The sequence below is a fragment of the Tursiops truncatus genome, chromosome 4 (genome assembly GCF_011762595.2).
Source record: "Tursiops truncatus isolate mTurTru1 chromosome 4, mTurTru1.mat.Y, whole genome shotgun sequence".
NCBI classification, from domain to species: domain Eukaryota; kingdom Metazoa; phylum Chordata; class Mammalia; order Artiodactyla; family Delphinidae; genus Tursiops; species Tursiops truncatus.
The window spans coordinates 86,500,574-86,522,821 of NC_047037.1; the positions used below are offsets into that span (position 1 = coordinate 86,500,574).

A 22,248-nucleotide genomic window follows, 5' to 3' on the forward strand; every position below is an offset into this window, starting at 1 on the left:
TCAATAGATGCAGAGAAAGCTTTTGACAAAATTCAACACCCATTTATGATAAAAACCCTGCAGAAAGTAGGCATAGAGGGAACTTTCCTCAACATAATAAAGGCCATATATGACAAGCCCACAGCAAACATCATCCTCAATGGTGAAAAACTGAAAGCATTTCCACTAAGATCAGGAACAAGACAAGGTTGCCCACTCTCACCACTCTTATTCAACATAGTTTTGGAAGTTTTAGCCACAGCAATCAGAGAAGAAAAGGAAATAAAAGGAATCCAAATCGGAAAAGAAGAAGTAAAGCTGTCACTGTTTGCAGATGACATGATCCTATACATAGAGAACCCTAAAGATGCTACCAGAAAACTACTAGAGCTAATCAATGAATTTGGTAAAGTGGCAGGATACAAAATTAATGCACAGAAATCTCTGGCATTCCTATATACTAATGATGAAAAATCTGAAAGTGAAATCAAGAAAACACTCCCATTTACCATTGCAACAAAAAGAATAAAATATCTAGGAATAAACCTACCTAAGGAGACAAAAGACCAGTATGCAGAAAATTATAAGACACTGATGAAAGAAATTAAAGATGATACAAATAGATGGAGAGATATACCATGTTCTTGGATTGGAAGAATCAACATTGTGAAAATGACTCTACTACCCAAAGCAATCTATAGATTCAATGCAATCCCTATCAAACTACCACTGGCATTTTTCACAGAACTAGCACAAAAAATTTCACAATTTGTATGGAAACACAAAAGACCCCGAATAGCCAAAGCAATCTTGAGACCGAAAAACGGATCTGGAGGAATCAGGCTCCCTGACTTCAGACTATACTACAAAGCTACAGTAATCAAGACGGTATGGTACTGGCACAAAAACAGAAAGATAGATCAATGGAACAGGATAGAAAGCCCAGAGATAAACCCATGCACATATGGACACCTTATCTTTGATAAAGGTGGCAGTAATGTACAATGGAGAAAGGACAGCCTCTTCAATAAGTGGTGCTGGGAAAACTGGACAGGTACATGTAAAAGTATGAGATTAGATCACTCCCTAACACCATACACAAAAATAAGCTCAAAATGGATTAAAGACCTAATGTAAGGCCAGAAACTATCAAACTCTTAGAGGAAAACATAGGCAGAACACTCTATGACATAAATCACAGCAAGATCCTTTCTGACCCACCTCCTAGAGTAATGGAAATAAAAACAAAAATAAACAAATGGGACCTAATGAAACTTCAAAGCTTTTGCACAGCAAAGGAAACCATAAGCAAGACAAAAAGACAAGCCTCAGAATGGGAGAAAATATTTGCAAATGAAGCAACCGACAAAGGATTAATCTCCAAAATTTACAAGCAGCTCATGCAGCTCAATAACAAGAAAACAAACAACCCAATCCAAAAATGGGCAGAAGACCTAAATAGACATTTCTCCAAAGAAGATATACAGACTGCCAACAAACACATGAAAGAATGCTCAACATCATTCATCATTAGAGAAATGCAAATCGAAACTACAATGAGATATCATCTCACACCTGTCAGAATGGCCATCATCAAAAAATCTAGAAACAATAAATGCTGGAGAGGGTGTGGAGAAAAGGGAACACTCTTGCACTGCTGGTGGGAATGTGAATTGGTTCAGCCACTATGGAGAACAGTATGGAGGTTCCTCAAAAAACTACAAATAGAACTACCATATGACCCAGCAATCCCACTACTGGGCATATACCCTGAGAAAACCAATATTCAAAAAGAGTCATGTACCAAAATGTTCATTGCAGCTCTATTTACAATAGCCCGGAGATGGAAACAACCTAAGTGCCCGTCATCGGATGAATGGATAAAGAAGATGTGGCACATATGTACAATGGAATATTACTCAGCCATAAAAAGAAACGAAATGGAGCTATTTGTAATGAGGTGGATAGACCTAGAGTCTGTCATACAGAGTGAAGTAAGTCAGAAAGAAAAAGACAAATACCGTATGCTAACACATATATATGGAATTTAAGAAAAAAAATGTCATGAAGAACCTAGGGGTAAAGCAGGAATAAAGACGCAGACCTCCTAGAGAACGGATTTGAGGTTATGGGGAGGGGGAAGGGTGAGCTGTGACAGGGCGAGAGATAGTCATGGGCATATACACACTAACAAACGTAGTAAGGTAGATAGCTAGTGGGAAGCAGCCGCATGGCACAGGGATATTGGCTCGGTGCTTTGTGACAGCCTGGAGGGGTGGGATAGGGAGGGTGGGAGGGAGGGAGACGCAACAGGGAAGACATATGGGAACATATGTTTATGTATGACTGATTCACTTTGTTATAAAGCAGAAACTAACACACCATTGTAAAGCAATTATACTCCAATAAAGATGTTAAAAAAAAAAAAAAAAACTTAACAAACTGTACACCTTAAATATGTGAAGCTTATTATATGCCACTTATGCCCAGTAAGGCTGTTTTTATAAAAAAGTGAGAATAGGAGAGGGACTGGAAAACATTTATTATACATGTAACTTTTGTGAGAATCTTTACCATAAGGGCAGAGAAAGAGATCAGACAGCAAGCAGCTCAAGAAAGATGATGGGTCAGGGAGAGTACTTTTTTAATGGGAGATGTTATAGCATATTTTTAAGCTGACTGAAATGACTGAAAAAATCTAAGAGACAAGAGAAGGGACAACTGTTGAGAAGAGGCAGTATGGGACAGGACTAGAAGAGATACTGTTGGCCCTTCATTGTGCATCAGCTATAGCAGGCAGAGACTACCAGTACAGACAGATAGGTTGGTAGATAATGGTGGTGAAAGTTCTTTTCTGACTACTTCTCTTTTCTCTTTAAAACAGAAAGGATTTCATATGAGATAAGAGGAGGTCCTAGAAGCGTAAAAAGAAATAAGGTGTAAAACAATTGTGGGGAAAGAGTAGATAGACTGAAGTAACAGTACCCAAAGTGAGACCCTTTAGATTACCTAAGACCTTTTCTGGTTGTTCATGAAGTCAAAACTATTTTCAGTCATACTAAGATCTTATTTGTCTTTTTCATTCTCATTCTGTCATGAGTATATGGTAGATTTTCCAGAGGCTATAAAACATGATACTCAGCAGGCTGAATGCAGAAGCAGGTATGAAAATCCAGTTGTTGTCAATTAAGATAGACATTAAAGACATTCACAAAATAAGACACAATGCTACTCTTACCACTAAATTTTTTATAGGAAACACCTATTTTTCATAAAAATATGTAATGGGTTTATTATTTTTGAAGGAATTAAAGCATTTTTAAATTTCTCAGTTTTAATTTTTAACCAAATATATATTGACAGATAAAACCCACATTAAGAAAAGCTCACTGTAGTGCTCAATAATTAAAAAACAATCTTTTTTAACATTGATTTATTTTATTTTTTGGCTGCATCAGGTCTTAGTTGAGGCACGTGGGATTTTTCGTTGCAGCGCATGGGCTCTTCATTGCGGCACATGGGCTTCTCTCTAGTAGCGGCACACGGGCTCCAGACAGCGTGGGCTCTGTAGTTTCAGCGCGTGGGCTTAGTTGCCCCTGGCATGTGGGATCTTAGTTCCCCAACCAGGGATCGAACCAGCATCCCCTGCATTGCAAGATGGATTCTTAACCACTGGACCACCAGGGAAGTCCCCTCAATAATTTTTAAGGGCACAAAAACGTTCCAAGACCAAACAGTTTGAGAACCACTAACTAGGAAAATGTATGATTTCAGAGTAGTACCAAGAGCCACTTGTATTTACTAATCTTGAATTACAGTGACATCAATCAGCATTCAGCTGCCTGACTGGAGAAACTAACAAGGCAGAGAGTAAAGATTTCAGCTAGGTTGAGAGTTTCACCAGGCTAGCACAATTAGAAGAGAGATGAGCAAGCAGTTGATGTGCAGGCAAAGAAATGATTTCAGTGGTAGACTACAGACTTGAAACTAGTCAAGAAGGAAATTACGATTAGAGATTACAAAAACCAATGTAGCTAAATAATTACTGGGATTGAAGTATTAAGTAAAGTGAGGCAGAAAATGGGAGACGGTGGGAAAGTCAATCTTTCTGAGACTCAGTTTTCACACCACATCATCAGCTTACAGTTGTGTATTCTTGAAAATTATCAAAGCGCTTTTACATACACCATTTCATCTGACCCCCACACCTCATCACCCCTCCCACACACAAAAAAACCACACTGTGAGGTACATAGGTACCTCATATGACAGATTAAGAATCAAAAGGGTTAAAAGACTTACCACAGGTCATGTAAATAATAAGAATGCCTTTGCTATAGTCCAGAGGATCAGGAAAAGCTTTGCATGAGGTGGCATTTAAGCTGTGCCTTCGAGGCTAAGATTTTCATTGGCTAGGAAGACGATTCCAGGCTACGCAAAGATCCAGTATGAGGCCAAAATATAAATAAAATAAGACTGAAGGGAAGGCTAAGTCCAAAGTGGGTAAAGGGCAGTAATCAGAAATGACACAGTAGAGAACTAGAACTGAAGTCTTCTAATTATGCTATGGCACAGTGCTTAGCATTTCATAGAACAACTCTGTCCCAGCAGCTAGTCACATGTGGCTATTTAAATTAATTAAAATTAAATAAAATTTAAAATTTCGGTTACACTAGCCATATTTCAAGTGCTCAGCTGCCTCACGTGGCTAGTGACTGTAATACTGAAGACTACAGCTATACAACATTTGCTTCATTGCAGAAAGTTCTAGATGGCACAGTTTTAGAGTGGAATTCAATAAAGGTTAACTTCTAACTACAGGTCTGAGTTTTCTACAAAGCTAAAAAAAATCAGCCCCAAAGAGTTAATTTTTTTAAGGTTTAGATTTCTATAAAAATGATTTATATGTAACCAACACAGGAAGTAACAGGTTCAAGAAACAGCAAACTTCTACTACAGTATTTCCTATACATTAACACTAAAGATAAATTTCATGCCACTGTACATCTTTACCAATCTTTAAGTAGCAATTTCAGCCTTTATAAAATGCTCTTTCTAAAATGCTGTTTCCATCATCTATTCTCAGTCACTACCTTTTAATTTCAAATAAGGAAAATACCTTGATTTAATCAACCCACATAAAGGTTCCCTTTAGTTGAATTCACCTTATGCTTTTAAGTACAGTTCCTTTATATTTTCAGAACAGAAGCACAAAATCTTAGATCAGGAAGAGAATTTACAGGACATCTGATCTAATCTCATTTTACAGAGACTGTGAAGTGATTTGCCCTTATCATATGGCTAGTGGCAAAACACAGACAAGAAGCCTCTTGGCTTTGAAAAGTAATCTTTCCAACTCCATCATGCTGAGCACATTATGAATAAATCCTAAACATTTCACAGAAAGAAAACCTAGAATGGCTATTAATGGAGACAATCAAAAGCTCAGTGACTTTCAAAATAAAAAGTAGAGGGGGGCTGTAGTTCTTAAGTAAGCACTACTTCCACTAGAGGTAAAATGCATGGGAGATGGGTTTTCATAACAATTACTAAGAATCTGCTCTTGCAATTCCCATTTCAAACTGAAATTTTAGCAATTTTTAAACACTAATGAAATTATGAGTTTCAATCACCATTATAAAATGTACTCCCCAAAACACTATAATAATTATATTATCTTAGGCCTTACTGTTATTACAGCAGTAAAAATTTATAATCAACAGTAAACAATTTTCAACCAAGGGAACTGTTTTTTAACCATACTGATGAATTTACTTCTGATCCTTAAATTTACTTTAACCTAATTATAAATGATACATAAAAAGCAGAAGGCCTGTGAACATGTAAATATTCTCAGATAAAGCAGACACTGTAAAGAACTAGTGCTTTAAAGACACTGATGTATTATCAATCCTCATAAATGACAGCCTTCTACAATGATACACCTAAAAATTTATACACACATTTACACAACATAATCAAAAAATCTCAAACTTACCATTTTAAAAGAGGTACCTCTAAACAAGTACATGGAGCTTATGGCTAAGTAGTGTAATACTTTTCGGACCTAAGAATAAGAATTAAAATTGCAAATGGTGGAACAGGATGGAATAAAAAAGCAAGAACTTTGGAGCCAGACTAACCTAGATTTAAGAACACACAGACCTCTAAATTATTACCAGTGTGACCCTGGGTACTTGAGAGCCTGTTTTATCACCTATAAAATGGGACTATTATCACCTAATTAACAAGGTTTCAGTAAAATTTAAAAGAAAAAATTCAAACATGGGAGCATGCACTGACTAAACCAAAAAGAGGATTGCTAGAAAAACTGTTTGAGGTCCAGTTGAAGCTAAAGCCTGATTCTTTAGGGGCACGAATCTGCATGGTTATATGATTTTTTTTTTCTCCCCAAGTCCCACTAGTAGCTGAGAAGTAAGCATAAGAATTTGTACAGCTGAACTGATTTAGAGTGAAGATTTTGCAAGATGTTTCACTTTAAGTGAAAAACACTGGGGCAAGGAATTAGATATTACAAGTCTAGGTTGAAAAAATAAGTGAGCTAATATGGAAAAAATACAAGTATGTATGAAACACAGTAAGAGCTCAAATATTTACTGCATTTCATTCACTGAATATTAAGTACTACGTATTATAAGGTAGAAAACAGTATAGCCTGAGACTTCCAAGATGTGAGAATCTAGAAGAGAAAATAAGACATGCAAGGCAATGGATGTATGGTAGAGCAATCATATAATTTGTCATCTAAGCCAAAACATTTTTTAGAGTGAAAGGAAGTGGAGGAGTATTATTGATAATTATGCCAGAAAAACAGTTGTAAGCCTAGACTTTCCAAGGCAAACCGGGTTATATCACCTTTATGAAAGTCACCATAGTTAAGGGTGAAAACAGAAAATTGGGAGAACGAATGAGAGAAGCATGTAGGGTGAGAAAAGTTGCATCTAAAAAGTGAAATTTTCCTTCAGCTAAGCCCAAACTAGTGATTCCTAATTTTGTTTGGTAATCTGTGGGAAAATAGTGGAATTTAAGCCGGATCTTAGGCAAGGTGAGTTTTTCCAAGCAGAGAATGGGCACTATGGGAAGAAGTACAAAAGTAAACAGATTCACAGAAACAGAAAATGCAAGGGAAGTTTGGAGAAGAAAAATCTAAGTATTGGTAACAAATAACAGAGATGAAGTCAGAAAGGCAAATTCTTTTTTTTTTTGCGGTACACGGGGCTCTCACCGCTGTGGCCTCTCCCGTTGCGCAGCACAGGCTCTGGATGCGCAGGCCCAGCGGCCATGGCTCACGGGCCCAGCCGCTCCGCAGCATGTGGGATCCTTGCGGACCGGGGCACGAACCCGTGTCCCCTGCATCAGCCAGCGGACTCTCAACAACTGCGCCACCAGGGAAGCCCGGCAAATTCTTAATTCAGTTTGTTTGCACATCCGTATTTCTTGCTAACACTTATTTAACACTTACCTGTGTTGACCAGGCTTTATGCTGAGAAAGGACGAAGAGGAGGCACATTCCTTGCCCTCCAGGAGCTTAAAGTCAAGTCAGGGAAAGTGTAAATAAGCAAGAGGGAAAAAATAGGTAATACTGAAGAGTGAAAATACAGGAAGCCAAAAACATTATCTAGAAAAATTAATGTAGCAGAAGTTCACATATTACAGTGGAAAAAATACAGATGCAGAAAGAGCAATTAGGAGGTGTTAACCTGTGAATATGACCTTAGTTGGAAAACTTATAGGCTCAAATGCATGTACAAGAAAAAGAGAAATACTAAAAATCAATAATCTAACCATTCATTTCAAGAAATAGAAGAATAGGAAATAAACCCTCCAAAAACAGAAAATGTAGAACAGATAATAATGAAACAGAAAACAAACGTAAAGAGCATCAAGAACGAGTCATAGATGGGTTCTTTGAAAAGTCTAATAAAATTGATAAACACCTGGCAAGACTGATCCAGAAAACAAAAAAACAAAATACGAACATGAGGAATGAGAAAGGGGGGCATTACTACAGACCCTCCAGGCACTAAAAAGGTAGTAAGAGAACATTATGAACAACTTCATGTCAAAAGATTTGAAACCATGAAATTGACAAATTCCTACAAAAACTCAATGTGCCAGAACTGACACAAAAAGAATGAAAATCTAGACAGTACCATGATTATTTAATGAACTGTAACTAAAAATCCTTCCCATAAAAAAAAAATTTCAGGCTAGGATGGCTCTACCAACTAATTCTACGAAAAAAAAAAAAAAGTACCAATCTTAAACTCTTACACAGGATAGAAAAAGATGCAGCAATTCTCATATTTTTTAATGAGTCTAGCATGACTTTGATACAAAAACTTGGCAAAAGCATCATAAGGAAAGAAAATTACAGGCCAATTTAATTGATAAACATAGATGGTGAAGAAAAATTTTTTTAAAAAGTCAGTTGAATCCTATAATAAAGGATACATTCATCAAAACCAAACTGGTATTATTCCAGGAACACAAAGATGGCTTAACATTTTTTTAATGTAATTCACATTATTTAAAAAAGTATATGATCATCTCAAAATTAAGATAAAGTACTTGATAAAATTAAACTCCATGATAAAAATTCTTAAGCAAACTAGGAATAGAAATTTTCCTAAACTGATAAAAAAAAGTTTTATTAAAAAAAAAACTACAGCAAACATCATACTTAATTTTGAAATGTTGAACACTTTTTTACCTCCGAGATAAGGAATGAGACAACGAGCCTGCGGTCACCACTTTAATTCAACATCAATAGTGGAGGTCCTAGCCAGTGCAATAAGCAACAGAAAAGGAAAAAAAAGTATAAGGATTGGAGAGAAATAAGGCTTTAATTATGCATAGATTGCATGACTGTATAGATGGAAAATCCAAAAGACTCAACAAAGTATATATACATACACACACAAACAGAAAAGTATAAATGGTAAGTATGTAGTTGTAAGAACTATTACAAAGTAAGCATATCCACAAAACCATCATCCTGGTCAAGAAATAAATCTTTACCAGCACTCCAGAAGCCCCTTTCCCATTACTTTCTAATCACAAATCCTTCTCTCTTCCTTAGTAATAACAATTGACTTCTAACTTCATTTTATTCATTCTTAATTGATGACTTATTCCATTTCTGCCCACAGGTTCTACTACTAAGTCCCAACATCACCCTGCACTCTCAAAGTTTATCACGTAAATCAATAAAGATGAAATCCTCTCCAGAACTTCCCTCTTATACCTGGAAATCTCTCTGTATTTTCACCTATCATTTTCTTTTTCTCTGCCTAGTAGAAAGAAGAGCCCCTCACCATTTCTAAGATTAGCCTCTCTCATCTGTGTTTTTAATGTTTCCACTTACTTTCTGTTCCTGGACCTTGCCATATCAATGTTCTTTTCCCATCCCCCTCCCAAAGACAGAGAAGTCTCATAATAAAAATTAAAAAGCTTTTCTTCAATTTTCTGTAGTGGACAGCCATGGAAAATATATACTCTTGGGCTATGGCAATAACCGTATCTAGTTTCTAAGAGCAGCAATGTCAGTATAATAGGCAAAGCTACACTGTCCAGTGTTTCAAGGGGCAGAAAGCGATGACCTTGACAGACTGCCCCTAGACATTATCTTGGCTATGGTTCTGGATATGTTTCTAGATGCCTAGCCTCCTTTGGTTCTTCATTTCCATACGTGAACCACTCAATATCCTTCAATAAATTTTATTTTAATCAAAGTTAAGTTTGAAGTGTTTGTAATTAAGAACCTTCACTGATGTCTTAGCTCAGGCTGCTATAACAAAATACCACAGACTGGGTGGTTTAAACAACACACATTTATTTCTCACAATTCTGGAGGATAGGAAATCCGAGATCAGCGTGTTAGCATGGTTTGGGTTCTGGTGAGAACTCTCTTCCTGGCTTGCAGATGGCTACCTTCTTGCTGTATCCTCAAAATGGTGGAAGAAGGAAGCTCTGGTGTCTTTCTCTTCTTATAAGGGCACCAATCCCATCATGGGGGCTCTAACCTCATGACCTCATCTAAACCTAATCACCTGCCAAAGAACCCTTTCTAACACCACCAGATTGGTAGTTAGGGCTCTAACATAGGAATATTGGGACAACACATTCAGCCCACAATAACTGATACATTATTCTTCCCCCTCAAATTATTTGCTCATGTTCCTCTTTCCCAAGAGCAGGCCCTACCCTACTACTTCTTCACTATCCCCTCATTAGTTAATTTTTTGGAATTTGACCCTTTTCCTAACCACTTGTACTAAATTACTAAGTCATCAATGCACTTCTCTTAACTACTAAATGTATTGGTCTATTTATCAAGTAAGAATTTGTTCCCAGATTATTTCTCCCCTCCCTCCTTCCCTCTTATCTAATCAAAGTACCTCAACCTTTTTTTTGTTTGGCTGCGCCAGGTCTTAGCTGCAGCATGCAGGATCTTTTTTAGTTGCGGCACGCGGGCTCTTAGTTGTGGCATGTGGGATCTAGTTCCCTGACCAGGGATTGAACCCGGGCCCCCTGCATTGGGAGCACAGAGTCTCAACCACTGGACCACCAGGGAAATCCCCAAAGTACCTCAACATTTAAAATTTTTTCCAGTCCGCTCCCTACTTCCCCTTCCTTCCTTTCTCTCTTCTCTTCTCCCCCCCCCCCACCTCCTCTCTCCTTTAAACAGCTTATCTAATCCAAATACCTGGATCCTGATAATTCCCAATTCCACATCCTCCCCCACTACCCTCTCAGAACAAATTTCCAACTACAGCTCTAAAATATGCCCCAGAGGCACAATTAAAATGCCTCCAAAAAGTTACCAAATCGATTCATCAATCCTTCTACTATACTTTTCTAGTCATTCAAGAGAGAAACATAAGTTCATATCCAACTCTTCTCTCCTCACCTATGATATCCAAACACCATGTTTGGATGGACAACACTATGGACATTATGGACAACAGCAATGGTTTTCCCTTTCACTTGTCTCTCATATCTCCCGTGTATCTTTTACCTTGCTATCAGAGCTATAAAATATTCTCAAATCACTGACAGACAATAGTTACCTGCCTTCAAAAGCTCCTCACTGCCTCCCACACGAAGTCTAATCTCCTCAGTATCAGCAAAGTATTTAAAATCTATGACTTCCCTCCATAAAGCTCATACTTGAACCACATGGAAACATTAATTCCTTCCGCAGAGTCCTCAGTCCAGTGATCTTTTCAGCCTGGAATGCTCTCTTTTCCACTGACTTCCCTCAGAAATGGAAAACTCTTCCTTCAAGGTTCAGCTAGAAAATTAGGTCTTCTATTAAGTCTTCCTCCATTCCCAGTTAAACTGCTCCTTCTTCTGCAATCTCACAACACTTTATATTTCTAACATGAGAATTCATTTGCCCTTGCGTTATGGATAGCTGTATTTGTAAAGCACTTTACTGCAGTTTAATAAGGATTTCATTTAATTTTCACAGCAACTCGATAAAGGAGCTATTATTTAGCTAAGTGTATAAGGACTGAAACAGGCAGAAAGCTTAAGTAACTGGGTATAAAACAGACACAGACACACACACACACACACACACACACACACACACACACACACACCCCATTTTCTAATTCCAAATCTGCTAACAATTAAATGTTACATTTCTTAAGGGCAAAGACCCCAAGGGTCCTAGCATAGCCCTTTCTGTGTAACAGGTGCTTTATGTTTTAATAAATATTCTCTCCCCTGTTTGAAATAACCCTGTTTTACCTGTCTGAACTCGAATCATTCTTTAAGATATAGCTCAAAAGTTTCAATTCCTCTAATTAGCATTCCCTGACTCTTCCAAGCCTTACTGATCTTCTTAGGCTGTATCATACTACTTGGTATGCTATTACAGATATCTAACACGCAGTTAGTCTTACAAATGGATTTATAAGCTTGGGAGCAGCCATCACATCTTATTCCACTGTGATATCCTCTACACTACCTATCACTTGGTTGGTGCTCTATCTATCATCTGTTCCCTGATTGATGTGCAATAGTCCCCAATCCATCCCCTGCTTCAATCTGTAAACCTTTTATTTTTTGCATTACAGGTATAGATCAACTGTTCTGATTAATTAAAACGTTGTCATATTTTGACAGTAAATATTATTCAACCCACTCTTGAAATTTAAAGCACACAAGTCAAGGAAGTATTTTAATCATTTCATGGGAGAAAAGTCAAGAGTGACTATTTTAGATGACTGTAGAGGGCAGCAAAGCAACAGTAGTATCCTCAAAGAAAAATAATGTATTTTTCTTAGGGAACTTCAGATTTGTTTTTATATTTTAACAGATGCTGTTAGTGTTAAAGCTTTTACAAGAGACTTTTTAACATGTTGTATAAAAGTTTCACCAGCTACTTATATATTTAAACATTTTCACTATCAGTTATAAACATAACAAAAATATATGAAAGCCCAGATCCTTTTATACACATATGGAAAATAAGTTTGATAAACAATGCATGGTTTCAAAATAGCCACCATAATTGCTACCTCTTTTAAAAATCTTTAAATAAAAGTCGACAATGTTTTTCACTGAAAAATGTAAAAATCTATCTTAAATACAGAAAAGAGTGTCAACAGTCTAAACAGTCTTATTTCTTGCTAGGAAAGATGTTTTCATTAGTATTACTAATTCTAGCCCTGATATACCTTCTTTTTGTCATTCAACTGAAAAGACTATACCAGCTTTAAAAGAAAAATAACGAATCTTTGACACTGTACTAGTGTACAACAAACAGAAGGTAACAATTTAAGAAGAGTTTCTTACTGTTATTTCAAAGTTAAAATTCACTCTGGTTTTAATGTGGACTAGGCAAATGAAACTATGTCATCAAAATAATCAAATATTTATAACCTCAGAATTGCTTATAGGAATAGGGAAGCTACTATAAAAGTTGATGTTCAATACATCTGCACTATTTGCATATGTTCCTCAAAGTTTTTGTTGGTGGTAATGTTTTACCTCCTTTAAGTTTAACAAGCAGAAATCAGAGATTTGGATTTACAGTAGCTGCTACAGCAATTAATATATGCAGACTCATGGTTTAGTGAAAAATGCTATAACGTTTTAGCCCTGCCCTCAATGAGAAGGATAGAACTGTTAGCTATGTACCTTCTCCCATCTGAATCTCTTCAGTAAAAAATAAATAAATAGAGAGCCTTTTTAAAAATTGTGCATTTAAAATAAAGGAACCAGGGTATCACTAAGCAGATTTAAATAAAAGATAGACTATTGTCTGACTTAGTTAACATTAAATTGAACTTATAACCATGAATGATTATCTCTAATCTAAATCAAATTAGAAGGGAGTTTGGAGTTCATAATGACAAGGACACTTGTGAAATGAAATCTTAATCTACCCCACAGTAGCTATGACTAAATTAGATATCATATTAATAAGTTTTGAAACCCATGGCCTCAGATATTTTAGTAATAACAATCATGTCTATCATGGATAACTCATAGAAAGAGTCACTATATGAAATTCATCTTACCACAGTTTCCCAGTACTAACATTTATTTCATTAATACTTTTGTATTTCCTCTGAAATGAAGCAATTAGAAGAGTCCAGCACGCTCTTAATTATATATAATGTTCTCAAATGCTAAGTTGGAGTCCTAGCTGTGTACACCTATTTTTATATCTGCCTCTTGATTTTTTCATGTCCTTCCCAATAACAGCACTGGTACACTTCCATTACAAAAGAGAATAGCTATCTTAAATAAACCCACTCTATTCCTAAAACTCAGACCCAGAGTGTGATGTGTTATACATAAAGTGAGGTATATCCCACAGAAGCTGCTTAAACTACATATATCCTGGGGTAAATAATACACCGCTAATTTTGCCATACCAAAGAGGAAGAATTGTATTCCTCCTAGGTCAATTTCGCAAATACCTCAGATTCAAAATGGGTAACACAACGGCGAGTAAAGAGACAGAGATAAAGAAAGCAAAAGGAATTTCTGGAAAAAAGAAAAGCCAACAAAGAATTTTCTCACCAAGTAACGTCTTTAAAGCCTATCAACCTTTTCTAGTTAATTAAATAAATGAGTTATATGTATATTTTATATATATATATATATATATATATATATATATATATATATATTCATTCCTCCCCTATCTTGGAAGGTACAGATAGAAGCAACGTCAACATAATATCAAATATACAAAGCTCTCTAAGGATGTATTTCCTATAGCATGTCCTGTACAACAAAGCTTCTGCAGCATAACAGGTTGTTTAATTACACTGCAAAAGAGAATATTTTACTAAAGAATTTCTTAAACCATTAATAAACTAATGCACATACTGACTTTCCATGATGGTTAGTTTTTCCCATTCCCAAGTGTATTCAACCACAGTTCTTTCTCCCAAAAACATATCTTCTGAGACTAGTGTTCTATTAAACACTTCGGCAAACATTGCTCTAAACTTTTTAGCATGAAAAAATGAACCAATTTGCTCGAGGGACTAAGGATTTGAAAGATAGCTAGCATCAGATAGGAAATGAAGTCAAATCCAGAAAAGTTTTTGTAGTTACTTATTACAGCTATTATTCTGCATTATTATTTTATTTCAACATGGAAGATGAAATCATAAACCGAGTATTCTCTTGATACCATTTTGTTGTATAGCAAATTTGGTCAATTCCTTAAAGTTATTAACAGGGAAAAAAAAGCAAATGTTTGGGAGCAAAACTTACCAACCCCACAACGTCTCTTTGGCACACGATTATTTTGAGCTGAAAACAATCAAGGCCCAAAAGACTCAGGAAGAAACTTTGACCTTCCCCCTAACTGCTTAAAAAAATTTAGATAGTGGGCCTATTCCTGGAATTGAGCTATCACCAGAGATATCTGCAAAAAGTACAGGTTAAGTGTGGTGGGGAAACTCAGCAGGGCCTAGAGATCAGAGTCCACTCTGTGTCCCATAGTCTCTGCAAGGCCCAGCAAAAATTTGTTTACCAAACATTTGCTTTTCCATCTTCATGTGAGTTGCCTTTCTCCCCTTTGAAGTCCCAAATCGCCACCCCCAGTATCCTCTTTTGTCTTCAGCGGAAGTTGGTATTTAAGGTGAGGGTTTCTGGCAGTTTTCCTGGGTCTCTTCCATGTATACATGCCCTTAAACTTTTGTTTGATTTTCTCCTGTTAATCTGTCTCATGTCAATGTAACTCTTAGACCAGCCAGAAGAACCTAGAAGGGTAGAGAAAAATTTCTTCCTCCCTGACATGTTAAAACCTATATAGTTTACAGAAAAACTTGTGTTTATCCTGTGATGCATGCTGATGACATACAGTGAAGCCTGAGGCAAGGTTTTTACTGCAAAGAGCACACACCACAAAACAACTTACAATTAAATTACTAGATAATGAATAAAAAGAGTAACTACTTTATAAAGAAGAAAAGCTCACTGTATGAAAGAAGTGGTAAGGCAAGGCGTTACCGAGAAAATTAATTTTAAACTGGGCGCTTCAGAATTTGAGTAGGTAGGAAGAGTAATAACATTTTAGGCCTTATGAGTAAGAGCTAGAGAAGGGCATAACCTACTTAGACCTGCACTGTCCAATATGGTAGCCACCAGCCATACCTGACTACTGAGCACATGAAATATAGCTTATCCAAACAACAATCTGTAAGTGTAAAACACATCAGATTTCAAAGACTTCCTACAAAAATAAAAAAGGTAAAATACCTCAATTCTTTAATATCAACTGCATGCTAAAATGATAACATTTTGGTTATACTGTGTTAAATAAAGTATATTAAGATTAGTTTCACCTGTTTCTTTTATCACTTTTTTAATGTGGCACCATAACTTAAAATTATGTATATAGTTCACATTACTTCTATTGGACAGTGCTGGTTTAGACTAAATTTTATTTTTCTATTAAGCACTTGAAATAAAGAAATTTGAGTGCCCACTACATGCCTAGCACATGAGGGTACAACAGTGAACAAAATAATGACCATATCTGGTCAAATCATATATAAAAATGCTGTAAAAATAGCACCCATCCAGGGAAGAAACAATCATCTGAAGATGTCACTCAAAATACAAATGCCCCAATCATCAGGCTCCACTCCCCACTCTCCACTTGCAAAAAATGTTGATCCAGTAAGTCCATAGCGGGGCCTGGAATGTTCTTTTGAAAAAGATTTCCTAGAAACTAGGATCTGAACCTATCCACGTACCCTACATTTGCTGACCTTGGCTAGCTGAGAATAGTGATTTATAGACAACCCTCTTTTAAAAATTTTACTTCTTCTGAAGAAACCTGAGAGCTTAAAGTAAAGAGCCTCTACTGGTACAATAGCCAACCTATCTAAAAGAGCAAGTTTGATTTTTTTTGTACTTTTTCTGGCAGCACCCTGTGGCACGCAGGATCTTAGCTCCCCCACCAGGGATTGCAACTATGCCCCCGGCACTGGGAGCTCAGAGTCTTAACCACCAGGGGACAGCCAGGGAAGTCCCTTTCTTTTTTTTTTTTAACTATTAAAGTTAAAAGAAAACAAGTAAAGTTAAAAAAAAAGAAGAAACTATTACAACCTCTCCTATCTATAGAGTCACATGTATAATTTACTATCTTACACCTACAAAATAATCGTCAGAAACGCTGAAAAGCATACTATCAACTCTTAGTCATTTAAACCAGTTATGAGCTGGTATGTTTTTACACATGCCTCAAATTCCAGTTTATGAATATCTACTCATAACGCTACAAGGTACTTCCTTCCTACTGATCTTAATTAGCAGAATGAATGTTGGGCAATTAATAGGGTTACAAGAAAAATAACCTCCTTGGATGTTATATTAAAGAGCACATGTAAAAGTCATAATATAAGTATGCAATACAATATCCTTTCCAAAACAACTATAGTACCTGCAATATGGCTGTATCTAGACTTATAGGGGGCAGCCCTCACTAAAATTTTAAATTTTAAATACACAACTTTATTTATGTAAATAATTAAACTATGTCAGAGCCTTACAGAAAAATCATAAGTTTAGGAAAGCATATGGGTGCAAGACAATTTTAGATAAAAATATAAAAGGTAATCAAAAGTATGACATTAATGGTGCTTAGATTTTTAGATCTGAGTTCCTGGTACACAAAATAATTCCATTACTTACTTAAAGGTTATTTGATTTTATCCGACATTTACACAATAGCCATTATTAATCAAATGCCACATCTTTCACAAACCATACAGCCAGTACTGTCAAGTTTATGAGGACTTTAATAGATTACAGAATATGCTATAGCAATAGATTATTAACTCACTAATTTTTTAAGGGGTAAATTACAGAATGCCAAAATACTATTTTTTAACAAGGGTATCACAGCCAGCTTCTCTTCAACAATTTTCAAATAATAGGCAAGGAGCCGTAAGTTCTATTCCTTAACTACACAGATGCAAAATGTGCATCAGTTGCTGAAATCAGTAAATATATATATATATATATATATATATATATATATAAAAGCGTGACTAAACAAGGTAAAACGGTAAATACACACACACCCACAAATATGTAATTGCCCAGCTTTTTCCAATTCCTATTTCTGATTCTGTAGCTAAATGCAAAAAGGAAAATTTGGTCTTTTTTGCGTCCTTTTAAATTTGGTTCACTTTCCAATTATATCTGTTTTGAATGCAGAAAGATTCATATGGGCAATATGTATTACAGGCTCCAACCTGAAACTACCAGTAACTTCATAGGGTAGAAGTGAAATCATGACTCCCTCTTCAACTCCACATTTTTCAATATAACCACTAACATTCTGGGTGATCGTATAGAACTGCCCAGTCCTAAAATGCATTCTACATCATTAAGGGATGATTCAACTAGGTTCCATACAACTACACCATTGAGTTAATTTCACTATATCCTAACATTCTGAAAGTTGGTCATCTGATTATTTACCTGAGGTAAATTTAACAAATATTTAAAGAGCACTGACTAGGCTATACACTGAAAGACATAAAGTACAAATACGGCAAGTCAATCAACTTGAAAACTCAATTATTCAAGTCATCAGCGTAGACTTTAAGAATGACAAATATTAGGTTGGTTGGTTTATAATGTGCAATAAAATAAATGCTAAAATTTGAATGTACATTCCATGCATTCTAAGTGTTTTATTTTATTCTTTCATTTAATCCTCTACAGGCAAGAGGACAAGAACTCTATAGGCAAACTGATATTAACCTTTTTTTGAAAAGACGAGAAACCTTAAGTTTACTGAGGTTAAATAACTTGCCAACAATTCACACAGCTAGTAAGTGGCAGTCATTTTTCAGAATAAAACTGTTTATTTAGCATCTAAATCATAAACTGCAGAGAGAGAGCAAACTTATTCCACCTACCACAATGTCTAATCTCAATAAGAAAATCTAACTCAACTGAATTTTTTTAAGCAATTTTTTTTCTCAGTTTACACTAACATCTCTACCTAATGGGTTAGGTATCCTTCTTCTGGGTAACCCACAGTACACCTCATGCAGATCTCTATCATAAATACTGAGCTGTCCTATCCATCTGTTTACGTTATGTCTATCATACTGCTGTAAGCTCCCTGAAGCCAGGACTCTGCCTCATTCATGTTTTGTCCTCAAGTTCCTATCAAGCGCCATGAACATAGGGAGTTCTGAAAGTGCTGTTCAATGTTCAATCATCATATTAGATCTTTTTTCCATCACCTTCTAAATATCCATTTAAGATATAGCCCTGTTGAAAATGGAAAAAGTTGGAACTTAGGTCAAATAGTCTACCTTCTCTTTCATCAATACCGTATCCTAATATTCTCTACTCCTCAAGAAAAAATGTTGGAAGGGAAAGTAAGATAAATCTGATCACCTATGAACTGATTATTGCCATTATAAAGAAATATGGACTTCCATAATTAAATAAATGAGGTTTATATCAAGTCAGATAGTGTTGAAAAATCTAGTTCTCTTGACCTTTACACCTAGGACTTTCTTAGGCTTTAAAAAAAAAAACACAAAAAAACCCCAAAAAACCAACCAACCCTGACAGTTGGTTAACCTGTAAAATTCTCATTTTAAAATTTCAGTTCTTCAAATAAGACAGATAATGTACACCCTCAAAACAGCAAATCTGATTAATTTTTTATAGCTTACAGAATATCATGTCTACCAGTTTGACTGCGAGGGTTTTTACAGCAGTAAAATTAACATGACATAAAAATTATCTTGTGCTAATAGATGATATTGCAGAAGTGTAGCATAGTTAAGGCCATGCTAAATGTAAGCATAATATCAAAAATATCAGCAGCAAAAAAATAATAATAATAAATCTGTATGTGGTAAAAAAAAAGTAAAGCATTCTGATTAACAAATCATATAGTCATCTCTTTAAAGCCTAAAAATCTTCTCAACTCTAAGACTAACAACTCCCACAACATTGTAAATCAACTATACCTCAATAAAATTTTAATAAATAAATAAATAAACAACTCAAACATCAGTACGTGCCAAACCTTGTTAAGTAGTACTATGAATATCAGACCAACGAACAGGTTACAAGAAAATTCCGTTTCCATACTTACTAAGTATCCATAAATCAGGACAACTGTGCCATATTCAAAGACTGAATTCTAAAATACAGGTTGATATTAAAAACTTGTCATAAGCGTTCACAAATTAGGGTGTTATAACACTATAAGCCCAAAAAGAGGAAGCTCTTTAAATGAGCAGTGCACAGTGACACAAAACTAGTGTCTGTCTCTACAACTACAAGCTGAGTTGACTCTAAAAACTTTAATTTACACCTCTCTAAATCACAGTCCATTTGCCTATACTACTTGAATTTTTAGGACTCTAAAATATCAAATCCCTCCAACAGCATATTATTGAAGAGATTCTTTTTTAAGTCTTTTCTTCTTCCATGTGAAAACCAATGTGTTCCTTCAAAAAGTAATCAACATTTCACTTGCACATTCACTATGAAATTATTACCCGGGTTCAATTTCCTTGTATTAACTGTACATATTACCTTGCTTCAGTCTTCTACGGGGCTTTGCCTAGCTAGATAAAACTTTACTGGAGATACAAATATTCTCTCAGTCCTTAACACAATCTAAGTCAGAACAGTAAACTGTTAACATCCACTCCCACCTTCCTCCCACCTAACTGTAATCCACAACCCTCCTGAATGGAAAAGAAGGTACACAAATTCAATCTAGAATCTCGCATCAATCTAAAGCGGTAACAGCATTAAGACTTATGTAGTGGAACCAAACATCTGGGGAGAGGGACTACAGAAACAATGTAGATTAGTTAACATGCCATCTATCATGCTATACTCTGTAAATCAGAACGTGTCATTACAGTGCTTGAAACGTGACGGTGATTTGGTAGTGGAAATTCTCAGCCTATAAGAGGCACTCAATCTTTTGAAAATTTTGCCTCCCTCATAACCAGCTAGCCTGACACACCTACACGGTACAGGGGTACAGGATTCTCTTTCTTCTAAATCACACCATCCAATAAATCCGCACACATCTCTCCTTGTAGTAAATACTGGTAAAACTCCTGGTTTCATTTAAGATTTCATTAAACACTGATATCCAACGCAGACTTAGGTACCAGTAAAAATGTCTCAGGTAAAACACGCTTTGAGCAAGCCTAAGTTTTCCTTCTGCACTTTCCTCACCAAGTAAGAGTCATCGAATGAATAACGTCCTGCAGTGTTCCGGTATTACCAAAAGACAGAGCCAGTCCCCAAAGACCGGTGGCCTTACTTTCCCACATCGCCGCCTTCCATTAAGGATCACTTAAGTCCACCTCTCTTGCATGAAACGGAGATCTTTCTTTTTCTGTTTCTTAAAGCTATTCTTAACAAGTAGGCTTCTAGTCTCTGATACCTAGGAAGTGAACTTACAAAGAGACTACCTCCCAAATATGACAAAACTATAAGACAACGTGGGAAGAAAGGGAAGAGGCGTGGGGCTTGTTTTGATCGGAACAGCTGGGGCACGGTCAATGCAATCAGGTATTTTACACATACATCGAAGTCCTGAGGACAAATAGCGTTTGCTAAAATAAACACAGTGAGACAGACGTCCCACAAACTGGAAGGCAGCGACGGACTCAATGCAAAGCGATCCAGAGGCTGCCAGGGCAGAAAGTGGCCGGAGGACCGAAGAAAACTGTAGGGGATGCTGCAGGGTGGGCTAACATGGTGCTTCTCCAGGGTGGAAGGCGATGAGGTGTGGGAACCCGAAGGCTTCATTCCGTCGAGCTCTGGTCCCTAAAGGTATCCTGGCTCACAGCTCAAGTTTCACCCGGGAAAAAAGGAGGCGGCAAACGTGCATCTCGTCACCTTAGCCCCAGCACATAAGTCCGCGCTCTCGGCTTCCTCCGCGAATAGGCGAGGAAGTAACGGTCCCCGGAGCAAACACGGAGGAGCCACGCGCACGAAGCACTCGGCGTCCGGGCGGAAAGCGCCGTCGCCGAACCCCAGCCCGCAGCGTGGGGAGCGGCGCGGCCGCGAGCGAGGAGAGCGGGCGGCCGGCGCCGCAGTCGCCGGCCCCGGCCCTTCCCCGGCCTCGCCCCAGGCGCGGCGAAAAGTTTCCAGCCAAAGTCCGCGGCACCCGCTCGCGCAGCCAACCGCCGAACACAACCGCTTCCCGCCCGGGAGAGCGGCCCACGCTGGCCCGGCCGCGGCCCCGGGACCCTCGGTCGCGCCTCCCTCAGCCCGCACCGGCCGCCGAGGTTCACCTACCACAGAGCCGGGAGAAGAGCAGCAGCGGGAAGAGCAGCAGCAGCAGCGGCGGCGGCGTCGGGGGCGGCAGCAGGAGCCCGGCCCCGGGGGGAGAAGCGGAGGAAAGTTGTGCTTTGCCGCCTCCGGGACACAGCGGAGCCGGCCCCAGGGTCCGCGCCATCCCCCACCCTCCCCCCGGCCAGCTCGCTCTCCGGCCCCCCGGCTCCCCGGGCCCCGGCGCCTCTGGCTGTGGGCGGCGGCGGCGGAAGGTCCGGTGCGCGCGTCCCTAACTCCCAGTTCTTGAGCCGTCACCGCCGGCTGACACTCTGCCGAGCACTCGCGGCTGCTTCAACTCCGCCGTCGCCGACGCCACTGCAGAGGCTGAGGCGGGAGCCGCCCGCCGCCGCCGCCGGCACCACCACCGCCACTCCCCTCCCCCCACCGGCACCCGCCCGCCTCGAACTCCTGGGA

At 37.8% G+C, this 22,248-nt stretch overlaps 1 protein-coding gene across 2 annotated transcripts in view; it reads right to left on the reverse strand.

Moving 5' to 3' along the window:
* NECTIN3 (nectin cell adhesion molecule 3) overlaps positions 1-22,163 on the reverse strand; it is a 145,537-nt gene extending 123,374 nt beyond the window's left edge. Inside the window, exon 1 of one of the 2 annotated variants that reach the window (XM_033855849.2) lies at positions 21,799-22,163. In XM_033855849.2, coding sequence (XP_033711740.1) covers positions 21,799-21,958 — 160 coding nt within the window. In that variant the 5' untranslated portion in view covers positions 21,959-22,163. The remainder of the gene's footprint in view (positions 1-21,798) is intronic. The other variant, XM_033855848.2, reaches the window with a different exon arrangement.
* Positions 22,164-22,248: the final 85 nt, after the last annotated feature.